Source organism: Indicator indicator, chromosome 6 (genome assembly GCF_027791375.1).
Source record: "Indicator indicator isolate 239-I01 chromosome 6, UM_Iind_1.1, whole genome shotgun sequence".
Classification (NCBI taxonomy): Eukaryota; Metazoa; Chordata; class Aves; order Piciformes; family Indicatoridae; genus Indicator; species Indicator indicator.
In genome coordinates, this window is record NC_072015.1 from 31952514 (window position 1) to 31978653 (window position 26140).

A 26140-nucleotide genomic window follows, 5' to 3' on the forward strand; every position below is an offset into this window, starting at 1 on the left:
TACCATGTACAGTGCACTCTATCACCAGATTTCTTTTGGTATCGTAGTGTAGTTATCTTCCAGTTTAAAGGGACAGCTTTCCCTTTCTTTCCTAATTTTCTCACTACAGAACATCAACTTTCTTCTCCCTCCACCACCCACCCTCTGTTCTCAAAGCACACAGTTCAAAAGCAAAACACAGAGTAACACAGTTCAAAAGCAAAATACAGAGTAGCACAATTCAATGCAGCTTGATTGAAAGTGCAGGGTGTAATGATCAAGTGAGTAGAGACCATTGGATTGAGCCTCAGGCCTTCGCACTCTGGATCTGGTCAATACCAAATTTATTACTAATCAAGTCCAATAAATACAAAACAGCATACATTTGTTTTTATTTGGCACCTAGCTGGTCACAGAATAATAACAAAACAGGTAAGTCAGAGGCAGCCTTTCAGAAGGATGTGCTGTAGCTGATGCACACTGCATTTAAAGGTCCTGTGCATTACAGGCAGACAGTCAGGCCCCAAGAAGCTGTTGTTGTGTATGTCTGATTACCAGTGGGCATTATGTCCCACTTGCCTGTGGAATTAATGGTGCCAGCTCTTGAGTTTGGAGAATTCTGTTAGCTAAGATACTTTGTGATAGGGAGAGGTATCACTGCAGAACAGGATCTATAGGTATTAGTGTCAAGAAGAATAATGTCTTCCTTGCCCTTTCTCCTGGGTTATTGCATGGGTTATACAAAGACTGGGATGAGTTAATAGAAAACAAAGAAGCTAAAGGTGTGTGGGGAGGGGAGCGAAATCAACAATGTAGCTGCGACGTGAATTTTATTGTTGCCAAAAATAATGTGTGACTGTTCTTTGCCCCCAAAGCACTAACATGTATAAGAGCAAAGGACATAATCATTGCAGGCATCTTACACCATGTAAAACAGACACAAACAGTGCATAGCTAATGTAAAGCTGACATTCAGTATCCAAGATTTTTGCATATTCAGATTTTTTTTTAATGTGTGTGCATGAAATTTAGCTAAAACTTCTCCATGCTGCAATTTGTTACACAGACACATCATGAATTACGAAGAGTATGTGCCAAAGATACAAACTGAACAAAATGATCTTTAAGGATATCTGTAATGATATGAAAAGTGCAGGTTATGTAGCTTGAAAATCAGATAGTACAAAAATTTCTTCTTTCTTTACTGCTGAAGACCCCGTGGTTTTGAATGGTTTATGGAAAAAGACAGCAAGAGTCTGCAGCATGCAGGAGAAAAAAAAGACAGCACACCTGCAAGATTCCAGCCTACCTTGTTCACACCCAGGACAGGAGAAAATGATTTATTATCTGTCCCTTGAATTTCTCTGAGCGTTCTGTCTAAACTTTAAAAGCAGATTACATTTGCGATTAAACCTTAACAAATGTTGTTTTAACTAGACTGCACTATACGTTATTGACAACAAGCCTTTTTTCCCCCTGAAAATAACATTGGTGCTTAGGCATGCAATTTACAAAAATGACAAGGAAGGGTGGTACTTTTCCCAAGGTGAATGTGAGTTGACTGATTAGCTGGTATTTTAACTTAGATTCTTGCAAATTACAGACATAAGAAACCCTGCAATTTATATGTACTTTAGAAGTGAAAGCTTTAATCCCATGATTCATGAAAGTAAAGTGGTAATAATTTAAGTACCATATTTTATTTATCCCTCAGAGTTGTCAGCTGATACCAGAAGTATTCTCACTATTTTTGGGTTGCTGCCTTTGGCCACCTAATTGCTTCTTAGGAAGTAAGAGGGAAATTGCTTATATAACTACATGGATTGTCTTTGGCAACGTCAAGCCAAGGCATCAATCAGTCCATCTGGGTAAAATCACAAGCTGACTCCGATATTGCTAAATATTTATACTGTCAAATACACACAGACATCCAGATGAAAAGAGGCATTCATTAGGAATGCTCCAGCTTGTCAGTTTAAAGATGTAGATTAGAGCAAAACCTCCCACTATGGTACTGAGTGCTCAGGAAAAGTCTATATTTAGCCATTCTGAGCAATAAATATCATCATATTGCCTCATTTAGGTAAATAGAGAATGAATATTGTCAAGATGATCTAGAGATAATGTAAACAGATCCCTGTTCAGAGTCTGTGTTACTAGGGTAAATTCCAGGACATTGGTGCGCTGCTGATGCTTTTTGGTTTAACCCTTTTTCTTAATCACATTTCCCTCCCCTTTACAGTAACAGTAAGATTAGTTCCTTGCAGATGAGAAAGAAAGGTGGGGGGTCAGGGGGGGAGTGGAATATGGTGGGGTTTCTTTTTAAATAAAAGGTGATTTCAAATCTTAAGTGAGTTATTACATTAATTAGTAGTTTTGCTCTAATATTTTCTTGGCACTGTTAAAGGCGTCGGCTGCTGCTGCTGGAAAATAAAGATATCTTTAGCAACGCTGAAGCTCATTCCAGACTTTAACACGAGAACTGACAAAGCCCATCAGTCAGAAGAACATCACAGCTCTGAGGTTAAGACATGATTTCAAGAGCACACCCAGTTAAGACTCGTAGTGGAATTTCTTTTATAGCACATTTTTTTTTCAATGATAAGATGAGGCATAGTCTAAGAATAAGCAATGAAAGATCAGTACTTTGATGAGATTTAAGTTACTGTCCTGCTTCAAAGCAGGTGGCTTGTCCTGACAAATTAAGAGTAAAATGTGTTCACTATACAATATACACAAAAACCATAGAAGGAATTTTTCACCTGTGCCTCCCTCCATAGAATTGGCACCTTGGAAGTTACATACAAGGAGAGTGGTGACTGGCATCAAAGTTTTAGTTAATTACACTAGATGAATTTTTAGATTAATAATTAACATCTCTCTTTATAACTAAATATCTGTAATTAATCAGCAAATCATAATGTGGAGACTAATTAACTTCAAACTCAAATCTTAACAGAAAATCCATATTACTATCCAGCATCATTAATTACTACAGTAATCAAAATTATCCCTCATGGGATTTGACATAAAGCTTTGTAGGTTTATAAACCAAGCTATTATCACCAAAAAACATTTTGAAAGCAGCTTCAAATAGCATTATAGATAACTAAAGTATTAGATTGGAAATTTAAACAAGTTTTAATTTCTTCTGTATTACATTATCAATAGTCCGCTCACTGATGCTGGGTAAGTAACGAAGAGAGCAGCTTCCATTCTCACCATGTGTATGTGGGGTTTTTGTTGGGTTTTTGTTTTTTTCTTCTTGGAGTTACAGCAGCGATTTCTGCCAGGAGATTAATTTATCAGTGCCTTTTACAAATATGCCACAATTTCTTCTGTGGTGCTATCTGTGCTAGTTAGCTCTTTAAGAAATGAATTAACAGCCAATTTTTTTCCTGGCATTATTCACAAGAAACTATGAAAAAACCCAAGAGCTGAACTTTAAGATACAGAGAAATCTTTAGCTGTTGATCAGTCAGTGTTGAATGGGGGGAAAAAAAGAACAAAGTAGGGCTGTTATGCCAAAAATAAAAAAAAAAATCACCCCAAACAAATCTTATGTTAATTAGCATGGACATCAAAACTAGAAAGAATGTGTTCGTTTTAATTTTTAATAAACAGGAAAGCCAAGAGTACTGAAATCCCTTAGCTGTTTTGCATTTAGAAAGTTAGGAGTTAAAATTGTGTCTAAAATCCACATTTCAATTATTTTATCACCTAATCTTCCAAGTGCGCACATCCAATACTCTTCTTTTGTGTGGCAGCTGTAAAAATCGTAAGCAATTTTTACTGTCAAGAAAACTCTGAATAAATAGAGGCTGTTAACTTAGGCAGATATCTGAGGTTATTTGGTGGCAATCAAGAACTCACAGCACTTCAACTAATGGGTTATGATCAGAAACTGTTCCTAATAGCCAGCTAGACGGATCTGAATATGAAGATTTCTATAATTTTGTTGTCAGCTTGTGATGTACTCTAGTGCTAATTATTTGGAACAATTATGTTTTCCTAATAACAAAAGAAGAAGCAGTGAATTAAGCAGGCTTACCTTCAGATCTTTAGATAACAGTTTAAATGCACTTGCCATTAAGAAATAACATTTCTTTTTCCTGTATGGAACCCTAATTATTGAAGAGGCTTGTCTTTTAAAATCTTCTTCTGCTACTTCTTATAAGCATGTTCAATGTGTCAGTTTACACTGATGACTTCAGTAACTAGTATTTTCTCAGTCTTAGGTTTATGCCTGTACCTCCCATAGACTGCTTACTTCATTTGGTTATTCAAAAACCATAATTAGTGCAGTAATTAACATGTGGATCCTTCAAAGGAAGACTCTGAGAATCATGGGACATCTCTCATCATTCTTACTGATGTATAGATGATAAAAAGACTTAGGTTGAGGTGACAACAGGATTTGTATTACTGCACATTATCTGAGCTGCAGGGAAATTCAGACAGGACTGTGGTCCACGGAGTCTTTCCTTTTAAAAAAAGTAATTATCCACACTGTTTCTATAATGTAACTAGGTGTTATCCTGCATTTGCAGTTGTCAAACCATTTGTTTTAAAACCGTTATTTTATACCTTACAAATACTTGAAAGTTTGGGGCTTTGCAGTTTATCTTTTAACCACCTGCAGAAGTGGGGTGCAGCAGTAAAAACAACAATAATAGTAATTTATATAAACATAACAGATTCCTTCCTGACAGTTGATCTCAGAGATGTTTATGGTAATGTTGATACAGTCATAAGATTGCATCCATAAAGAAAAGACCCAATTTAGTTTTATTTATTTTCCCCAGAGAAAATATATATTCATTTGTTTGGTTGGTTAAAATTTCAGACAAGCCGAATCTGTTGCGTTTTCAAGCCATAGCAAATCAGTTGTTGGTATGTGAGTCTCCGTATGGTTCACATAAATGTATTCCAGTGTTTCTCTGAGATGCTTATAGCTGATGTTTTCAGCTCTGATATACAATGTTTTAAATTAGCGCATTAAGGAAATTCACATTCATTCAGCCTTTAACTTTCTGTAAGTAGTGGTCCTCTTTTTCACATTCACTGACATATGCCAGAAAAATTCAGTATTTTACCCTACAGGCAGCCCATGGGACTGGGATGAAATGGCCTCTATACATAGGGTATGACTTTATTTGCTAAAGAGGTTATTTGAAAAAGCCCTTAGGGTACTGCTGCCCTTTCGTCCCTCAAACTAGTAGGGAGAAAAATATAAAAGGAACTACACAGTAATCCCTTGTAGACAGGTGACCTTAAGCCATTTCTATACTGTAAGGTTTGTTTCCATTTAAACTCAAAACAGACAAAGGAAAAAAGCAAATTACAGGTTTTAATCTGTTGCAGAAACACTGAAATATTTTTTTTTCTGTAAAAGACTATGAAATACAGACAAATTTTACTGCAAATTCATAAAATTTAGTATTGTTCCATATAATTTAATTTAATATTCTGCAGACAACAGTTTCTGTATTCTAGCAAAAATAGCATCTGAGGATTGATGGAAATAAATATATGACTGTTTATTTCAGGTAACCTGTTAAGGATTTCAGTTTCCTTACATGTGTTTAAGTCCTGCCAGTAGAGCCATGCGTAATTAAGCAAAAGTATATAGACCTTCTGAATCGAGTAATGGTATTAACATATTAAAAAGCAATCACCATCAGGACCCACTGGAAAAAACAGCAATCACTTTGTCATTTGAAGTTCTTTTATTTTTAGTCCTTTTTAGAGATGACTGTTGATTGAAGTTAACAGAGCTGCAGTCTGAGTTATCACAGGGTCGTGGTCCCACTGCAGGTGCACCATTTTGTGATGGTGTGTTTGGAGCTTAAACCTGCATTGATCCATGATAATCATACAATAAAATTCACCATGATATTCTTTATGTGATGTAATCAGCTATTATTGAATATGTACCATACTTATTAGATACTTGTTTTCAATAGGCAGTCTTCAAAAGACACATAAATTATCAACAGCAGCTCTGAACCCACTTCAGGATAGCCTCTAATAAGTCACAGGTGTGACATCACTGAGCACTGTAATTAATAGATGTTATGCCACTCCCTTGACTTATGAGTTTTTCAGAAGCTTTTAATTACTTTTGAGTTTAAGCCATTCTGGCAGAGTTCTGAAGGAACTCCAGTGGCAGCCTGTGGAAATGAAGCTATTCTAGCAACATTTGGAAAAAGAACCACTCCGGTGGCTGGAGGAAAATTTTCCAGCCATTCTTCACACCTGGTAGTCTAGAAGGAGGTTAGAGGAAACAGCTTCTGTCGGCTGCTGCAGGCACATAGTTACTGTATTCCCTTTCTGCATCTGGGGAGGAGCTGTAAAAGTCGTGGTCAAATCCAAATATTATATAAAATAAAAGAGAGAAAAGCGTCTGAAAAGCCAAGAATGGCTTGAAGGGTTATCGTGATGTCATCAGCTTGATTTTAGGTCTAGAAAAGCCATTGTTTCTCATGTGAGTGCAGACTTCATGTAACTGACTGAGTAAATAGATAAGAAGAAATGCCATCATTTATCACCTATCAAGAACAGGCTATAAATGATCACCAGTTAATCAGCATTTGAAACAGTAGTCTTTAATTTCAGTGACAAAGTCCAACACAAGAAGAATTTCACCCCTGGTCCACACCCCCCACAGAGTGCACATATCATAATAGTAAGCTAACTTAGATGTAAAGCTTTGTTCTCTAAACAGCAGAAGATTCATGTCATTGTTTATAAGCACAAAGCACACCTATTTTTCCATATGTTGGCACCATATTGGTGTTATCACTATGGCATTCCCTCCTCTTCAGATGATCTTTTGTTGTAACATTTATTTTCGTGCAGCAAATGAAGTACAGTAAATGTAAACCAATTATTTAACCAAATTGCTTCGATCATGGGAAACTGACAATTAGTGTTACAGCTTCTCTGCAGTGAAATCCACACAATAGAGCAGAATCTGATCATGTGTGCTGGTAGTGCCTCTATTTTGTGTAGCAAGCTGTGTGGAAGGAGGAGAGAAGTGGAGGAGATGGGCAAAGTCCATCTTGATGAATTTTTTGTCTGTATCTGTGATTTGTGTTGTAAGTAGTTGAGTTTATCTAATTGATAGCATATTGGGACAGCTCCTCACAGAAAGCTTGGTGGCTGATATCAGCACTTAAAGCGTGTGAGTCCAAGATGATCAGCTAATCAACGAATGTGTTAGAGACCTGATAAATTACTATTTGTAATTTTGATTTCTAGTAGCTGTTGGTGACAAACAGGTTAGTTCAGTTACCTGTAATGATTACCCACTTTAATAGTTCTACCTTTTGCACATGGATTAGGGGGGGAAGTATTAATATTGTATGCACTGCTACACCCGCACGATTTGGGTTTATTCTCAAAGCTTGAATGCATCAGCCCTTCCATGAAATAGCTGTGAGTTAGGAGAGCATTCTGGGTATTGTCATGCAAATGAGGCCACCAAACATACCACTTTGCTTCAAAATTGCTCTGTAGTGACAAGTAGCTTTTAAAACTGGAGCAGGGTTTTCCAAGCTAAGTGGGCAACCCTATATATCCTCTGAGATCCGCTTTCTAAAATAAGTGCCTGTATACGAAGTCCTAATTCCACATCTGAGTGCTCAGATTGGCACTTACTACATACCCATACATCTCATTCTAATGCAGATTAAGGTGGTCCTTTCTGCTTGAGTATTGTGTTTTCTCCCGCATTCATACAGTGAAAAAAACCCCAGAAGTTACATGTAGCACTGAGAAGTCGAGTTTGATCTGGTATTCAGCAGCTCTTAAAGCCAAGGTTTTGTGTGACATCACTTTAAGCAGTACAAATTTTAATTAATGCTACAGCAGCTTCTCAGCGTTACTCAAGGACTTAGCCAGGAGGTCATGAGGAAGAAAAAAGTCCTCACCTGCTTCATGGTTCTCAGAAAATATCTGTAATCAGAAGCTATGCTAATTTAGTCTAGTTTCAGGACCAGTTTCAGTATTTGTAAGAAAATCACATTTCTCTCCACAGTAAAATGAGTCCATCGCAATTACTTCTGTCGACTGTGCTCATGAGAAAGGGTGTAGGAAGAACAACAAAGTTAAACATTTGACTACCTCAGGCAATTCAGGACGAGGTAGTTTTTAAGCAACATCTTAATGCCAGTTGCAAGCCAGGATGGATCTCGGAACACTGCCATTAAAGGATGAAGAATGAGCAGAATCTAATTTTTTTTGTTGGTTTTAATCCAAAATTGTGTTAAACATATTCTGAATCAGACTTGATGATCTTGTAGATTCTTTCCAACCTTACTGATGCTATGATTCCTTGAATTTTGTCCATGTCCTTAATGTGTCCATGATTTACTCTCAACTTCTGACCAGTATTGTTCCATGTGCCATGCACTGAAGGTAATGAAGCCATAGATAGAAATTGCAGGGATATCATAAGAATGGAAGTCCTTGGTCTGCTGGTCAGATAAGATTTGTAAAAGCTGATAGAGGCAGTGGGTATTTGGTTTCTGCAATGCTAGAGCAGCCAGGCTTCTCAAAACCCCTATGGCCCAGTGTTACCTGCATTGCCAGTGTGGTGTTCACGTAGCCTCACAGAAACACCTAATGGTGTTTTGAATACCAATTCAAGTATCTAATTCAAGGCATTCACATTACAAAACATAGATCTTTGGACTTCACAACTAGTTAGATCTTTTCACTCATGCAGCTCTGTCCTTGGAAGTAGGAGCTTTCCTGGAATGACTGGTTAAAGTTCTAGAGAGGATTACTTTCAGAGTTGGGCTTTCTGGTGTTTGCTACATTTCAATGGTACCTGAACTCTACAAACTGAATTGCCCTCAAACCATCCCAACATATAAATCTCTGTATATTTTGGTTTAAAATACTTAACCTTGGTGTGAATGGATTAAAAAGAAAAGAGGAAGAAAATTATTTTGAGAAAGAGCTGTGGCAATCGTCTTTAATGTTTTTGTTGTGTGTTAGCTATATTATATCCCAACCTCTTTTGGAGCTGTTATTTAAATGAAACTTGGTGTTACATTTTCTATTATTACAAATGCTATTTATTCACAAATTGGAGCAGATCATGATGCAGCAAAGAACTTTTTATACTCTGTAGACTGTGCAGCAAAGTAGTGCATTATCAGCATTACATGCCTCAGTGAGGAACATTTTGCTGGTTTAAATCTCATCATTATGAGAAAAAATTAATATCCGATACAAAGATTTTACTGGAAACTTTTGAGCTAGGCTCTTGTCATCGAGCCGAAAATGAAAGCTTGTTCATGGTGGTTAGACAAGGGCAATTAATGGAAGACTCACACTATATATACTGTTTAAATGCAACTCCAGAGATCTACTTTATCAGCTAGAACATGGCTGCATTCAGTTTTGCTTGCTTGCCATGGGACAGTCCCAAAAATAACTGGCAAACCGTTGCCCTTAAACCCTTCCTCTATAAGCATGATGCAAAGCGAAGGTGGTTGAGGTCTCATAAAAATGAAGCACATGGTGTGACAGACCCATCTGTGCCAGCTTTAAAAAACAAAAGTGCCTAATTTTATCATCATTGCCTTTTGTTCTGCACAATGCTGTTCACGCAATGGTTTTATGAACGCTTGCCAGTAGAGTCTGTAAGCCTTGGTTTAGCTGGCTGCTTCCTCTCCTGTGCTGTGTGTGTTTTCAGTTGCACTGCTATCTTCCCTGCCCCCACAGTTCCTTCTCCTTATCCAGTGCTTCTCCCCAGACAAATCCAAAGTAGAACCTCCTAGCAATTTTCCAAGGTTCTGGGCTCAAAGACTAAGCTAATTTGTTTTTGAATTGCAGATCAAACGTAAACTGCAAAGAAGCATTTAATCAGTTAGGAGAAGCAAGAGTATGGCTTGTTTAAGTCCCAGAATCCATAAACCTGTAATGATTTTATTATATCGATGTCAGTTTTCATTATTTTCATGAATGGGTATTCCCTGCTTAATGCACAATATTTGCATCTGATGAACCAACGAGTTTAAACACGGTTTGTTTTAATGCTTTGTGAATTTGCATTCAAATTCATCAGAAGTAATTCTATTTGAAATCACACAGGGTAAAACACAGTGGTTGTAAATCCATTTGAATTGAGATGCCAGAATCAGCCCATTAATCTACAAATCTACAGTATAATTTTTGTATGCTTGGTGGGCTTTTGTTCTGGGTTTTCTTTTTGTTTTGTTTTTTTTTTTTTTTTCATGGTGAGGCAACTGCATTTGTGGGAAGGGAAGTGTTCAGGGATGTTGTGGTAAATTGACCAAGAGGGAATATATCTTTATTATGGAAACTGTCCTGTGAATGGAACATGTGAAAGGCCAGAAACCATGGTTTGAGCATGTCTGTCACTGCCACTTGAAATAGTTGCACAAGAAGAAAGGAAGTCTCTCAGATAAGCAGGTTTCTTAATATTTAGACCAATAGTGGTTGGCATCAACACCTTCCATTCACCCTGCAGAGTATCAGAGTTCACCCAGAACTTGTAGCAGCACTGTGGCCTGCATTTAGTATTTCAAGTCCTCTTGCTAATCACTGAGTTTGCTTGAATTTTTCTACGCTCTCTCGTTAAAAAGGGAATGAACAAATGCAGCACAATTCACTTCCAACAAAACAGGGTCATTTTGGAAGGAGTGGAGGGGGCTATATTGTAGCAAACATTTCTTGATGGATGCAGAAGAAATCTGTGCTTATTTCCATGGCTAGAGAATGTTTTTACTTCTGTGTTCTCTAAACAGACTGAAGTGTCAGAAATTAAGATATTTGTTTAAGCTGATATCAAATTTGTAGATGGAATATCATTGTCTGAGAGTGCGAAAACATGTATGAGAGGGATGTGAGAAGAAAAATGTATCAGCAACATTTTTCACACTAGACATTCTTTTTAAACATAACAACATAAGTTTTTTGATAAAACTTATTTCTAAAACTACAGAAATGTATGGTTATACATAATGTGCTTTATCCTTTTACCAGGAATGTCTTTATTCATTTATTTGAATAGGTGACAATTTAAAGTAGAATTTAGCTGATACCTCTGCACATGTTCATGCAGTCATTTTGCTTAGTTAGAGTCAGGCTGAAATCAGCCTGAGACAGATATGCTTGGCTGGGTCAAAGTAATTTTTAGCTAACTTTGTGACTGCCTTCCTCTGGGAACAGCAGTGCTGGTTTGGCCCTTGTAAAGCAGAAATTAATGAGTCTCAGTCCCTTGTTTTGAATGCCATAGATTGTGGCTGACTGAGGGTCCAACTTAGAAAAGCATTTAAGCCCACGCTTAGCATTAGCTATGTGCTTAATTCCCGAAAGTCTAACTCCAGGCCTCTTCTTAAGCACTTGCAAGAATTGTGATGATCAGGAAGTCTACCATCTGACATCTGTGAAATGAACTGGTAGACTTGAGTCTTTTTCATAATGAACCAGTTTCCATCTCATAAAATTCTGTAATTGCAGATGGTATCAGTGGACACCTATGACAATCTCAGCAGAGATTGCAGCGCGGCATTCCTCATTATAGGATACATGGACACTGAACTCCTCTCTGCTCATGAACATGGAGTTGATTCATTGACAGGGCGTTATCAGGAAAATTGCAGTGATGTGACTAGTGCTTCACTGTGGGTAAATGGAGTACCTCAACTCTTGGAGTTGACAATAGGCTCTTCTAAGAAACGATAATGCTATGATTAAGACATAAAGCTGGGAATCAGTATACCTGGGAATTCTTGTGTGACCCTGGCAACACACTTTTTGTTGTTTTTCACTTCTCTGCCTGGAAAGTTAGAACAATGCTTTTTCAGTTTGCGATGTTATTTAGTGATAAATATAATTGTGAGTGATATGGTTTTAGAAGCACATGGTTACATAAATGCTATTGGATTTTAAATTCTTTCCATTCAGTTTGCATTTTCATGTGCTTGTGCTTAGCACCAGGGTAAAGAAAGCAGGACAATTTTATTTCGCTTTCTAATTCTGCACTGAGGAAATCAACTGAAGACCTGCAGACCTAAAAATCTTGCAGGAAATTCATTTTGTTATGAAGAACCCTAAAAAATAACATGGAAGATGAAAAACGTTGACTTTTAGCTTCTTTTAGCTCGTTCTTTTGGACACTGATATAATTTTTGTTCTGTCTGTATACATTTTCATGTGTGTGTTTTCTTTTTATAAAGAAAATGATATGATTTAAGAAGCCTTAGAGTACTTTTATTTCCAGAGAGGCACCTGAATAATGTTTTAATGATACTTGGAAACACACTGACAGAAATGGTGAACCTCGACAGGTTATGGAGCACTGGAACATATACCAAAAAGATAAAGCTGCAGAATCTTTAAGTAAGTCTTACCTGGGCAGCTGTTTCAGCCTGTGATACCACAGGCTGCTCAGATGCTCTTTAATCTGCACATCTTTGACATGGCTGACCACAATGTGCATTTTGTCTGTTACGTGCCAGAAGTTAGCAAACTGTCAGTTCACCAAACTATGGTAGCTAGAAAAAGAGTAACAAGTACTAAAAAAAAAAAAAAAGTAGCTGATATAAGAAACTTTAAAATAAGTGTCAGCTGGAGCTGTTAGTTTCTTGGCGTTTTTGAAGATCAGATCTTTGAGGTATCTAGCTCCAGGCTTCTGCTGTTGTTTATTTTGTGGGGGGCTATTATCTGGTCTCTGTCTTGTAGGTTATCACAAGCTTTACTGCTTTCACAAAAATGATCATAACTTCTTCTAAGATTTTGTCTATTGCACTGAAAAATGTGTGCTAAGTTCCAGCAATAGTAAAAGTGCCCGTGGTCCACTCACGTTATTACTAAGGATGCTGTTGCAGGTCTTATGTGACAGCAGAATAAGTGCATTCACTGCAGTGTGCATCATGCTGGAGATAAGTACACTAGGAACCACGATGTTTTTAAAGCACTTGGCATTGTTTAGTTAACATGCTTTTAAGCATTATTTGGCTTCAGTTGTAGACAGATATATATAATAAATCTTTGAGCAAGTGCCATCAGAAAAGCTAAGTGGCATTTAAAATATATTAGAAAAATGTGATCTCTAATAAGTTTTAAAATATTCCCTCTTTTCCTAGTCTAAATTGGGCCTCAGGAAGGGAAAAAACAAGAAGAGCTAATGAAATGACCTGACAGGGTGACAGGGTTTGTTTACTAGTCCATATTTGAGTAGGATTCATGCTTCATATGATTGACAGTCATTGCAAATTCTTTGGCTTTTTAAGACTTAAGGCGCCACAGTCTTGGGTGAACTTTAGTTCAGAATGGAGTTGTTTACAAATGTTAACTAAGTACTTACTGCAGAATCACATGCTATGTTTCACAGAATTGTTCTGGAATAGTATGGAATTGCAGTACAAATGACAATGATTCCTCTTAAATCATATTCTCAATACCATGCACTCGTTTTATTCCTCTGCGAGCTTTGTCACCCTGGCACCTGGAAGTGGACAAAGTAGCTGAACTGGCTTTCCATTGCTCACCTTGTCCAAACATCTGCCTGCAGCGTGTCATGAATGTTCAAAATCAGACTGTGCTGATCCAAAATGGACAAAAATTCTCCTCCCTCTTCAGCCTTTGCAGAACATGCAGCCAGAAAATGTGCACTTAAACCTTATCAGACTTCTAATAGTTCTTGCTTCACTATTTTGAATATTTCTTAATCAAAATCTCTTCCCTAGAGAGGTCAAGACATAAATCAGTTCTATCTGCATCAGAACAACATGCAGCAGACGTGCCTTTGGATGTGCAATTAAAAATTGCTTTGGCCTGTTTTCATGTTTTATATTTTCATAAACTCACATGTAACTTGATGAGCACTGTCATTCTTTAAATTTCTTCAGCATTACAGTTCTCAAGGGACTTCACTCTCAATGAATAGCACTCTTGCATATTTACTTTCTCCACAAGTGCTAGTAGCTCAAGCTGAATCTTGCATTGTTATTTTTATATTTACTTATGTTACATCCTGTTTTTCTTTATGATTATGTTAACACTTCCTCCCAATTTAGTATTAACTCTTTATGCTATTTAAAAGCTGATTTCAACCTCTCCTAACTAACCAACAATTTAGGTAGTTTTGTCAACAGAGTAGTATGGAAATAATTCACATCTTGAAAGCACAATTTTGCAGCCAGCTGGAAGCAACTTGTGTAAGGACCTTCTGAGCACTTAGAGCTACAGTGGAACCATTTCCTTTGCACTCGCCATGCAGCCCTGGCACACAGACACCATCTTTGCCATTCCTGCCTGGTAGTGCTCAGCAATGGCTCAGAAAACACCACCTTTGGTGTCTTCTATCTTGTTTTATCTATGTGCAGCCTAGTGCCTTCTAACACTGGAAGCAGAAGACAGCTCATTTAAGTGCTACTCTACCAGTAGCACTGAAAATGTATTTCTGTCAGTAGAAGGGTCAATTATATGAACTGCTCTTCCTTTGAAGATATGCTGGAAACATGCTGCTTCCATCCTTCACTAGAGGTGAATCATGAAAAGAAAACTTTGTCACAAACTTGACCCTTGAATGTGATATAAAAGAGTTACCCATCCCTCCAGCCTCTACTTCCATCCTACCTCCCAGAACCAGCATGCACCCCTGTTTCACACTTCCTAAGTAGTCATTGCATTACTGCTAAGCCTGTGATACTCTGCACTGAAAATCAGCATTTTTTCTAACAGTTGTCATTCTGGGCATGAGAAGCCTCGTTGCTGTCAGTTCCTCAGAAGCTGTGAGGGGCCAGCAGCAGGAAAGGCCTCAGAGTTGTAACTAGACCACCTATGACCAGCCCTATTTCCTCCTTTTCATAAGTTGTGGGATCTCTTGCGTTGAGACTGAGCTTTGAGGTGGGAAATCTGATGTCAGAAGCATGGGAATTGCATCATTAATTTACCTTCATCTGTTGTCATGTAGCAGTCTGGGGACAATTGCCACTGGTGGTTGATACTGTGTTGTGGTTGCTGAAGTGTCTTAACAGGTTGGTGTGACCTACAGCTCTCGGACTAGTTCTCTCTGATCATAGATCTTCTTTCCAGCTGCAGACCTATTGCAAAAATGAATATTATTCACCAGTGGTGTTACTTTTGATGCTGTAAAACCAAAGAAATAGATCCTTTTCCACTGAAAAGCTGTACAAGTTAAAACCATAAACCCCCTTTCCCTTGTTTTCATCTGAAACCAGTTGCAGTGCTCTCTTTCTCTCACTGTGCCAGCCTCTACCCTTGATTCATGTCACTCCTCCAGTTTCTTCCCTATATTCCCAAGCAGGTGAGAAGCAAAAGGGAAAATTCCAACTGTATGTAGTGTCCAGATAAAAAGCTGCAGAATTAAGTTATGAAGCTCACCCTTTTTATCAAAATTAGCTGATCTCATTAGATGGTCCAGCATAGCTGCTCCTTCCTGACAGTTTATTACTTCTCTTTATACAAACAGGGCTCATTCCAGTATGATTTTGACAAAGTCAGCAAAAGAGAGTACACTTATTTCACCTCATGCTTTGGATATTGAAACAGAACATTTTTTTTTCTGATAAGACAGAACATTAATTGCTTACTTATTACAGAAGCATTAGCTTTTGATATAAACCATCCCATAGACTCCTGACACCTTTCATGCTGAGAAGTCCTGTCCTTGAAGTTACTGTAGCGCACAATGATCAGAACTTATTGCTGATGTTTTGTTACCGGCAGCGTCTCGGCAGAGGGTGACCTCTAGTAGTGTCTCTAAACATTTTCAATTTATAGACTCAAGAATTTTTGCTGTCCTCACCTATCATTCTTTTGAAGAGGTCAGCCCTTTACAAATTTGCCATAAGAAACAAGTTAAGAATACTCTATATACTTAAAACCAGCTTAATAGGGATATAGCCACAACGAACACACAACATACAATTTGTTTTATTATTTATAGGAGAAATTCACATCGGTTTAAGTGTACACAAGCAGCTGCTGTCATTTGGCTATGAGCAGATGTTAGACCTCCGAAAGCTTTGCTGATAATTAAAATACTAACAGTTAGTGTTTTACCCCAGCTGCAGGTTCTGTTTACTGTAAATTTGATTTTAATGGTGCCTCTGTGCAGTTACTGAATAGAGGTTTGCTTTCTACTATACATACAGAAGTGTCTACAATGAAGACAAATGGTTATTTCCCATAATTTACTCTGGAAATAGATGAATATTCACTGTAACACAGTTGAATTTATAAATGAGATACAGCTATGACTGTCACATTGGAAGCGGTAGTTTCTTCTCTCTTAACTAACAAAAAAGAACTAAGGAAACTTACTATTTCTAGTTAATCCCGAGCATTCCTCCCTAAAATCTGCCGTGCTTTTCAAATGGAATGAGACATGGCCTCGAGGAAAGAACAGGTGCTCCTTTTTACTGAATGGGTGCATAAATCAGAATAAATGAATGCAGGGAATCACAGTACCTGTATGTGATAGGTATGCAGAAGAATATAATTTCTGCTTGATCATTTAATAACAGGATGTTTTATTTTAGTTATCCCTTACAAGTGTCTGTTCTCTTCACTGCATGGCTGTACATCAGACATTAGGGAAGGCTAGCCACTTTCAGAATTGTTAATCCCAAGGGCCTGATTATGCAAACACAATGCATAATGCACGCTACCATGTTTAGTCCCTTTGAGACTATTGAGGCTAACTATGGCAGTAAGCAGTACTCTTGATAAATAAATGTTTATAAGACCAAGATCTAAATGTATATATTCTTGAAAAATAAAAACCCTTGCTGAGATAGTAATGACAAAAGGGGGTTTTGCTTTTTTCTGACAGAACAGTTGCTATCTGGGGCTAGACCTATTTCAGAAATCCAGATAATTTTCCTCATGAGCAGAGCCTGTGGGTTGTTTTTTTTCCCACTGATTTTCTTCTGTTAGTGTTCATACTATTTTATGTATTATCTTACATGTTCTGTCTTCCTAGGAAGCAGAAATCTTTGATTTGCCCAAGCACAACTGGTACCTCTTGAAATTGGGATTCTCATTTAGAAGTGCTAAAAATGCACTTTCCAGTTGCGCTGCAGGGGATAAAGCAGAAGAAGTGCATCATGTCACATCAGTGTCAGTCGTTCCCAAACTGAGTGCCAGAGAAGCCTTTGAAGCTGGACTGCCAGGCGATGTCCAGGCTGGCTATCCTCATCTCCAGCTGCTAAACTGTGCTGGAAGAGCAAGCTAAAATACCCCAAATACGTTCCTAATGTCGCTTGCTCATGTAGGTAATTGCTGTGTATGCCACAGGGAGTTTTTGCTCGCACGTAGGAGTTGAGAATACAAGCCTGCATGGTGGCAAGCAAGTAAAGAGCAAAAGTGGTCTACAAGAAAATCAGTTACTGTGCAGTGGTAGGTGCAGGTTGGGCAGCAGTAAAATCTGCATGTTAACACTGTACATGTTTGCCACGATCTGTGGGAGTTTCAGTATGTGTATTTTTTGTTTGTATAGCTTCTGTACCACTGGGCTCTATAGCGTTCATTTTTGACCTTGAGTGCAGGAAAAGAGAAACTGAAATTTTTCACAGAGAAGGCCTTTTCCCAAAGGTTAATTGGACACTGGAGGGAAACTAAACCAAACTAAACAAACTGCCTAAGCACCCTAACTGAAAGGCTCAGCTATTTGTTTTGCTGGTTGTTTTTAATTTTGTTTCTTTTTGTTGCTGTTGTCGTAGTCCTCTAAGGTGTGGGAGGCGAAAATAATAACCATGAAATTTGAGTCTGTTTTTTCAAAAGAAAAAAACACCTACCAAGAAAAAATTCACTTTACATTTTAAGGAAGCTAAAAAGACATCTGCTGCTTTATTCAAGATACCTGAAAGGTTAAAACTTCATTGTTTATTCAAGCAATTCTTAGAAGACCTTGAAGTTTCTGAACATGATTGAGTGGTTGAGGACAAATCTGGAAGCCAAGGATATTTTGAGCTTCAGCATTGAAACATGGCATTACTGGATTTTTAAGTATAAAATGAACTATGAACATTATTTGGGAATTGTTTTTTTTGTATAATTCTCTTTATGCAGCAATAATATGCTGAAAGGAAAAAAACCCTTGCTGCATTGGTGTCTCTTGAGATTTACATGCTTTGTGTCGGGGGGGGGGGGGGGGTTTATGTCTCTTAGGGAGCCGGTTCAGTGCCCTATAGGTATACTTACTTGTACTGCTTTACAAATATTTGCTGCCTTTGTAGACATAATAATTCTGACAGAGCCATTTTGGGTTGCTGATTTATTTCCCTTCTTGTTTTGACCCATCCTATTTTCTTTCCTTCAGTAGAAGACATGAATGAGCCATCACAACCTCTTATTTAGTAGCTTAACTAGCTGGTTTAGAAAATGCTGGCCCATACGTTGTTTGCAAAGAATACAAAGAATAATTTTGACTGTGGTTAAGTAACAGAGATTGGAAAATGTGGCTTATTATTATGGCCTCCAAAAACTGAGGAAATCCCAAAGTTGTAACATTATGCCACAGTTCTTAAACTGTACTTAATTACTTAGAGATCCTTATAAAAATAATAATCATTAAAAAAAAAAAAGGAAGAATAAAGAGCAGAAGCTTGGAGCTTGATCAAGGCCTAAATTATTTATTTATGAATTTGAATGGTGGACTTACTGTATCATTCAAAATATTGTACTGCCATGCAGACAATCGCTTTTAAAATTAAAAAAAAAATCAGTTGCTCATTTGGGTGATGCCCAATCTAAATTGAATTTTCATATCTTTTTAATTCCCTGAAGGTTGTATTTATTCGAAGAAAAAGATGGGGGTTTTGCATTCACATTATTTAATATTCATTGAATTTTAGTAGATACCAAATTTTCCTATGTGTCGATAAATAACATTCCTAATCACCAAAGTACGAAAAATTAAGTCTTGCTGAATAAGGGGCTATAAATCAGGCCGCCTGGAACTTTTGAGGAAGAGGGAAAATAGCTGGTTCAAGCTTGCTGTGTAAATGCAGATCATTTCCGTAGCTGTAATAGATTATTTCATTCATGACTTACAGCTTTGTTCTAAAGGTGCTCCTTGTGAAGGATGTCCTCAGCCTAGCCTCACTGTGCACAACCGCTTGCTACAACTTTTGGGGAAGGGTTAGAATTCTAAAGAGGCTGCTGGCTGAGAGCAAAGTGGTGCTTTACATATAATATTAGCCCAGACTTTCCTAACACATTACGCATTTCTTTCTGAGACAAGTCTCCTTAATGCCATCTTTATCTGCTACACGATGCATGAAATCTACTTTCTGTTTTAGAACTGCGGCTGACCCCCGACCCCGCGAGTGATGCCACAATGTGACCTTTCTATTGTCATCAGCTTTCATTCTCCTGAAAATTCTATGAATTTTTATTACAAGTTTTTTTAAACCAAGCTGAGGCTTCAACAAATTACTTGACACAGATGAGATGAAGTTGTTGAAGTAGTGTTAGATAAGTTTTACAGCCAGCATGTGTGCTGCTGAACAGTACAAAGCCAGTGTCCTACAATGTCATACACCAGTAACTGCTGAGCCTACTATTGGATAAATACATCATTTTATGGAACATTGATTGTTCTATAAACCCAATGGAGTATTATGCTCTATGATCAAACCATTTAGATTGTGTGTAGAGCACAGAAAATGCCATATTCAGGATGGTACTAAAAGTGCCATTTGTGTATTTTATGGATGTCATTACGGGGGAAACTTCTCTCTGTAGGCCCTGTTTACTGCAAAATTTTTTAGTCTGTAATGACATTTTTCATTCACAACGTATGCCTTCAAGAGAGGGGGCCCTTGTTTTATTTGTTTCATTCGGGTTTACTGCACAAATCCTGTACATTTTAATTAAATGTAAGCTTAACAAAAGAATAAGGTACTTATTCTGTGGGGAACAAATGATGACAGTTACGAAAGAATAAAACAGACACACAAAAGAAAGTCAGGTATTGAGTAAAACAGAGGGGGAAAGGTACTAAGCCCTATTTGTGGTTTCCCAGAAGCACCTTAGACATCAAAGCATTTCTTTTATCCCTATTTCAGGAGTTTGTGGTCTCTGAGAATTAAAATAACCTGCGAATATGGATTTAATGGCTAAAAAACTCCTGACATTTCCAAATAAAAAACTAACAGTCGCTCAGGGCTCCAACTGATAAATAATGTTTCTGCTGAAATGACAGACTTCTTGGAAAGCAACCAATTCTGTGATCATTGCACCCCTCGATATGAAACACCTCTTTACAAATTGTCTGAATATGAGTTCTCATATCATTATATTTTGTCATTTTAATGCCTATTTGTGTATCTTTTTAATTTGCAATGACGTGCAATCAGCAACAAGTCCGCTTTTCCTAATATTAATGTGGGCTTGTATTGCAGCTTATGTTTGCCATGTCAGCCAACACTTACCCTTCTCTTTACCCGTTTTTAAAAGGGGGCAAGAGGCAGGCTGGATTTAGTAGGACAACATGATTTGTTGCTACATACAGTCCAATAATGTGACATGTTCCTTAAATGCAGAAAAATTCCTACAAATGCTGTGTTGGATAGCAGTGCTCCACTGTAGAAATGTACTGTTCCAAAGCTGTAAATGGCAGCTAAGCCTCAAAATATGTTGTTTTCTAAATATCTTCCCTAGTTGGCTTTTCACTGCTAAAACAAAAGAAAACCAGTAAAATCTGCAATTCATATTTACCATGAAAAATCACTAAAACTGAAGTGGATGTTCCCAGTAAATTCTTGGTCGTAGTCCAGTTAAAATTTAAAGTTACAGTAGATTCACATTAGTTTAAATGACACTTGAACTTCTACACAGCTCAACATTAATTCATTATAGTTGAAATGGAAGAATCTTCAGTGGGTGAATCTTTTACAATCTGATTGAGGCTGTTACATTTTATAGGAGCCATTTTTCAAAGCAGTACTGACAGCACTCGAAGTTATTAAATTGCTGAATCAAAAGATGGACCTGCAATCGCATTTATGAACTGTGATGGAATAGCTGGGGTTGCACTGAGCTGAGGTTAAGATGTTGGTGTAGTTAAGCTTCATCACACCCCTTAGTGACAGCAGTATTTACCCATGTAGTTTACTTTAATGGTCAGGAAGTGGCTTAACTCACCTCTGGATTCAAATAGATTAAGTAAGCAGTCAGAATGGCATAATTATCAGCGCTGCGAGGGATTCGCTGGATAGCTCATCACCCAGGAGACTTCCCATTCAATTGCACAGTGAAGACTGGAGTTGCATAGATTCGCAAGTAAAGCATTTATTTGAGGAGATGAAAACAGGACGATTTTCCTTTTTCTTCCCTTCCCCAGACTGGAGCTTCTCCTCAGTGTAGCGATGCTGTGTCCCGCACGTAAATCATTGTGATCTTAGGGGGAAGATGTCATGATTTTGCTGTGTGCATGGGAAAACTATGATTGTAGAGTTATTTTGATTTTGAAATCCAGTGGAAAATGCATGATTTGTAGAGTTATTTTGATTTTTTGTGCCACATCACTGCCAGGCTTCTCTTTTATCATGTCAACAAAGCAAAATTCCTGAAAGAATTAATTTCTTCTACTCTGTTATAAAAGGTGGAGGAGCTAAGATAATTGTCATTTTATGTTGATTTTCCCTTCCTATTTTTCTGCTCTTTGGGGGATCTTGTGAATGTCAGTTCCTACAGAGAGCACAGGAAAAGTGGGGATATGAACCAGTTGTACCAGAGGAAGCTTCCTTCTTACCTCTGCCTGACAAAATGTACTTCAGTTGCATGTGCCAGATTTATCATGCAGCATCACTTGGAAACACCGTGTTGGTTTAAATTGTTGATTTTCTTTTCCAAAGATAACCTGCATAAGAGGAAGTTGTGTAACATTAGTTTAGACTTGTGAAGGTGATTTGCAACCTTTCAGCTTAATAAAAATTACTTCCTGTGCTTCACAGTACAGTTTTCCACCAGAAGCTTTGTAACAGGAAAAGACTAGACAGACAGACAGATGCATGCTAGCAAAAGCTCAGGTTTTTTTAAGCCTTGATGTTATCTTTGAATATTAGCTTCATATGCACCTAGAGGCTGCAAGATGCAAACTACTCAGTCTCAGAGTAACAGTTCCTAAGTGTGAACTTACCTTTAAACAAAGGATCTCTGATTTTTAGAGCCCAGTTTAGTCCTCTGTGAGATCAGGGCCGACAGCTCTATGCTTTGGGTGAAAGAGCCAACTCTTTGGCCTCTTGAGTTCAATGGAGCATGTTGTTCACTGAAAGTGTCCTGCAGAGTTGGTTTAGATTGGACATCAGGAAAGATTTCTTCACCAAAAGGGTTGTCAAGCATGGAACAGGCTGCCCAGGGAAGTGCTGGAGTCACCATCCCTGGAGGTATTTAAAAGGTGTGTACATGTGATGCTTAGTGACATGGTTTAGTGGTGAACTTGGCAATGCTGGGTTAACAATGCTGGATTTGACCATCTTAAAGGTCCTTTCCAACCTAAACAATTCCATGATTCTATGAAAGCACAGTACTAGCCTGAATTTGACTGTAAGAGTAATTTTTTTCTCGAGCATTTTGTCTCAAACAATACACCACTGCTTGTTTTATCTCAAACAAACAGTGGTTTAACTATGTGTGTCACTGGTAAGATGCTACACCTGTTATTCCCAAGAAGTGATTTCAGTTTGGGTAGGTGAATTTAAATTAGACCAATGGTGTGGGTAGTCTCAGCAGCATGGACTCAATCAGCTTTCCCAAGGCCCATCTAGCATTAGACCCTCACCTTGATCTGTGAGGACACGCTCTTCTCTCTGTGTGCAGTCATTGTGGCCCAGAGCTCCTAGCACCTGCAGAAGCTGCAAGGGTGCTTCACGATGACACTGCCACAGGGAGACAGTGAACACTAGAGCTGTTCTTCCACAGACATCATGAAGTTGGTTACAGGGTGTGCACTCAGTTATGCCTTCCCAAAACCCTGACTCCATGCTTCAAGGATGGAGAGCTTGACTTTGTGCAGCTGTGATCACCACTTGCTTTGCTGAAGCTTTATTGTTAGTGATGAGAACTGAGAAGGAAATCTTCAATGACCTGAAACCAGACTGAGTGGCAGAGCAAGCACTTGGAATGTGGAGGTTACAGGGATTTTAATTTGTGAATTGATTTCATGTAGAAATAATTAAGAAATGTAATTGAGATTTCTCTGGATGGTATTTTATAGAATATCCTGCTTAGGGTAAGAAAACTACTGAGTGTTTTCTCCAGGAAACTAGGCTAGTGACTGAGTCAGTCAGGTGTGCTGGAGGAGATGCTAGGTCGGAAGTGAAAGGGAAGACAAAGGTGTCAAATGACAGCATGGCAACTACCAACACATGCAGGGAATTAAGAAGATCAGCCACAGATTTTCACATGCAGATATGTTTAATTCAATGTATGATCCTAAAATTCATTACTGAAGTACTTAAATATCACCTATAGGATCTTCTAGAACAGATGTGTTAATGGCTTTTAACTGTATACCATATTTATCTGGGCTTTTCTACACAGCATATTTTTAAAAACACCTTTTAAGTCATTAATAGGCTGCAGAATTGTTAAACTCAGCAATTACTTCAACCTGTAAATACACTATTTGGAAAACATGCAAATTGTTTTTGTTCACTTGCTCATTTTATCTGTGTTTTCTGCCAGTGAAATCCAAAAATTGTCAAGGAATTCTCTTCCATTTAGGCTACAGCTTGCTAAAGTAATGAACTGATGTTTGCCATGGTACCTTGCTGACGGCGTGTTTTGTCTTGTAGGCATCGTGTCCAAGTCCTATGAGTGCCGACTGAAGGGGGGGCAAGGAGCAACCTTCGTGGAAACTACAAGTCCTTTTACTGCAGCATCGCTGGGAGAGGTTTCTCCAGTTAAAGAGAAGGTCTTTCAGGGCAGCAGAAGACAGCCACAGTCACCTGAAGAAGTTCAGCAAGTTATCATTATTCAAGGATATGATGGTGACTTTGCAATAGATGCCTCTGTGGAAGAAACAGCAGCAGCTACCCTTCAGACTCTAGCAATGGCTGGGCAGATGGCCAGGGTGGTCCATATTACAGAAGATGGGCAAGTCATAGCCACAAATCAAAACAGCTCACACATGAGTAGTATGGTTCCAGGGCAGATCCTTACCGAGCAGTTAGCAGATGGTGCAACACAGGTGGTAGTGGTTGAAGGAACAGGAACTGATATGGAAGAGGCCGTTCGAATAGATGCAGTTCCTGACTCCAGCAGCACTGTGCTGCAGCAGATAATGGGACAAGAAGTTCTAGAAGCATCCGAAGCTACTGTCCATCCTCCAGACTCCTCCTCGGCATTAGATGCCCTCCTTTGTGCTGTCACAGAGCTGGGTGAAGTGGAAAACAAATCTGGAAGCAGGTCTAGTCACAAAGATTTCTTGCAGGTGCCAAACCCAGAGACGCCCAGCGCTGCCAGCGATGCAGAGGGACAGGAAATACAAATGTTCCACGGAGTTCAAGAGACACAGGAAGGCACCAAACCTATGGAAGTTGTGGCGCGGGTTGTGCACCCATCAGCTATAATTGCATCTCAGGAGAGAGCTCAGGCTGCTTTCAAGAAAATGGTCCAAGGAGTTTTGCAGTTTGCTGTGTGTGATACTGCTACAGCAGACCAGCTGATGAAAGAAGGTGTCACTCAGGTCATTGTAAATGAGGAAGGGACTGTGCATATGGTAGCTAGAGAAGGCTCTCAGATAATTATGCAGGAAGCTGGTGGCCACACACTCAGTGTCCAAAGCGAGCACATGGATTTAGTTGAGTCGAATGGGGAAATATCACAGATTATTGTTACAGAAGAAATAGCACAAGCCATGGTTCAGGGTTCTGATGGTGACTTCTCTGAAAGTGCAACCCACTACATTGTCACAGAATTGCCACCAGACATGCAGGAAGAACCTAGTGTGTACTCACATGCTGTGATAGAGACAGATGGGTCTCAAGAGATTTTGCAGGCTGGTGCTGCTATGAAAGCAGAACCGATATCCCCTGATAGAGCAGGAGAGCAGTTAACAAGCATCGTCATTTATGATGATGGCTCACAAGTAATTCAAGGCCAGAGAGAGGATAACGAAGTATAAGAAGCATAAAGAGCTTCACCTCATAGGCTTGATGCAGGACAAAGCTGGAAATTCACAGAGACAGTGTATTCCTGGAACATTTTCTGTAAAACCTTTTCAATACAACATCCTCTTAGGTACACACTGTGTGGGAGGTGAGGGTCAGCTATGAGGAGGAGTTCACTGAAATGGATAGTACAATCTTGTTACAATAGCTCTACAAATTCCTCTAAACCAAGCATATTAGGGTATAAAAGAGGGTAAAAAGCTGACATCCCCTCCCCCCCCCAATAGGTATTGTTCCGTTCACTGCTTCTTTTGTTGTTGGAGGTTTCCTTTTAAATGTGGTTGTTTCTTTTTTTTTAATCTCAGGGTAGTTCCCTGCCTTCTGTGACTCTTGTCTAACATAATCACAGGAAGAAAATAATTCCAATTTCATGAACTGATAAATAAGCCAAAAATCCCAAGCCCACCATAAGAAAGTGAACATGTAAGCTTGCATACTTCCTCATTTTAAAGAGGAACAGGTGACAACTGGCTTTCTAGACTCTTATTTTAAAATATCCCTGGATAAAAATATGTCATCAAAAATAAGTAATTTTTTGCATCTGAAGTCAAATATTTCATAGTAGCTTAGTCTTTTGTGGTATCACATAGGACTTTTCCCTAAAGAAGAGCTCAAAAAAAAGCTACACTTCAAAAAATTCTTGATTATACAGATACAGGAAGAAGAACTTGATGCCTGTAACTTGCTCTTAATTTTAGACAAGAGTCCTACATAAGAGATGTCCTTTTTTTTTTTCTTAGAAAAAAAATATTGTCACTGTCAGTGTTTTGCTTTTCTTATAAATAGTGTTTCATATAAAGACCATTTCATAGTTCATTCCGTGAGTGACTTCTGAAATGTTATGGGTTTGGTTTTTTTTTTTAAAAGAAAATTCTGACATTGACATTAACAAGTAGGAAGGAAAAAAAAAAAAAGGTGACCTTGTATTTCTTGTGTAGTCCAGAATGTCACTTACTTACTTGTGGATATAC

The 26140-nt window shown here is 38.3% G+C and overlaps 1 protein-coding gene across 1 annotated transcript in view; it reads left to right on the forward strand.

The window, feature by feature from the left end:
* Nucleotides 1–25123, forward strand: part of ZNF407 (zinc finger protein 407) — a 333287-nt gene extending 308164 nt beyond the window's left edge. Inside the window, exon 8 of the mRNA XM_054381843.1 lies at nucleotides 23793–25123. Within this exon, the coding sequence (XP_054237818.1) occupies nucleotides 23793–25123 (1331 nt within the window). The remainder of the gene's footprint in view (nucleotides 1–23792) is intronic.
* Nucleotides 25124–26140: the final 1017 nt, after the last annotated feature.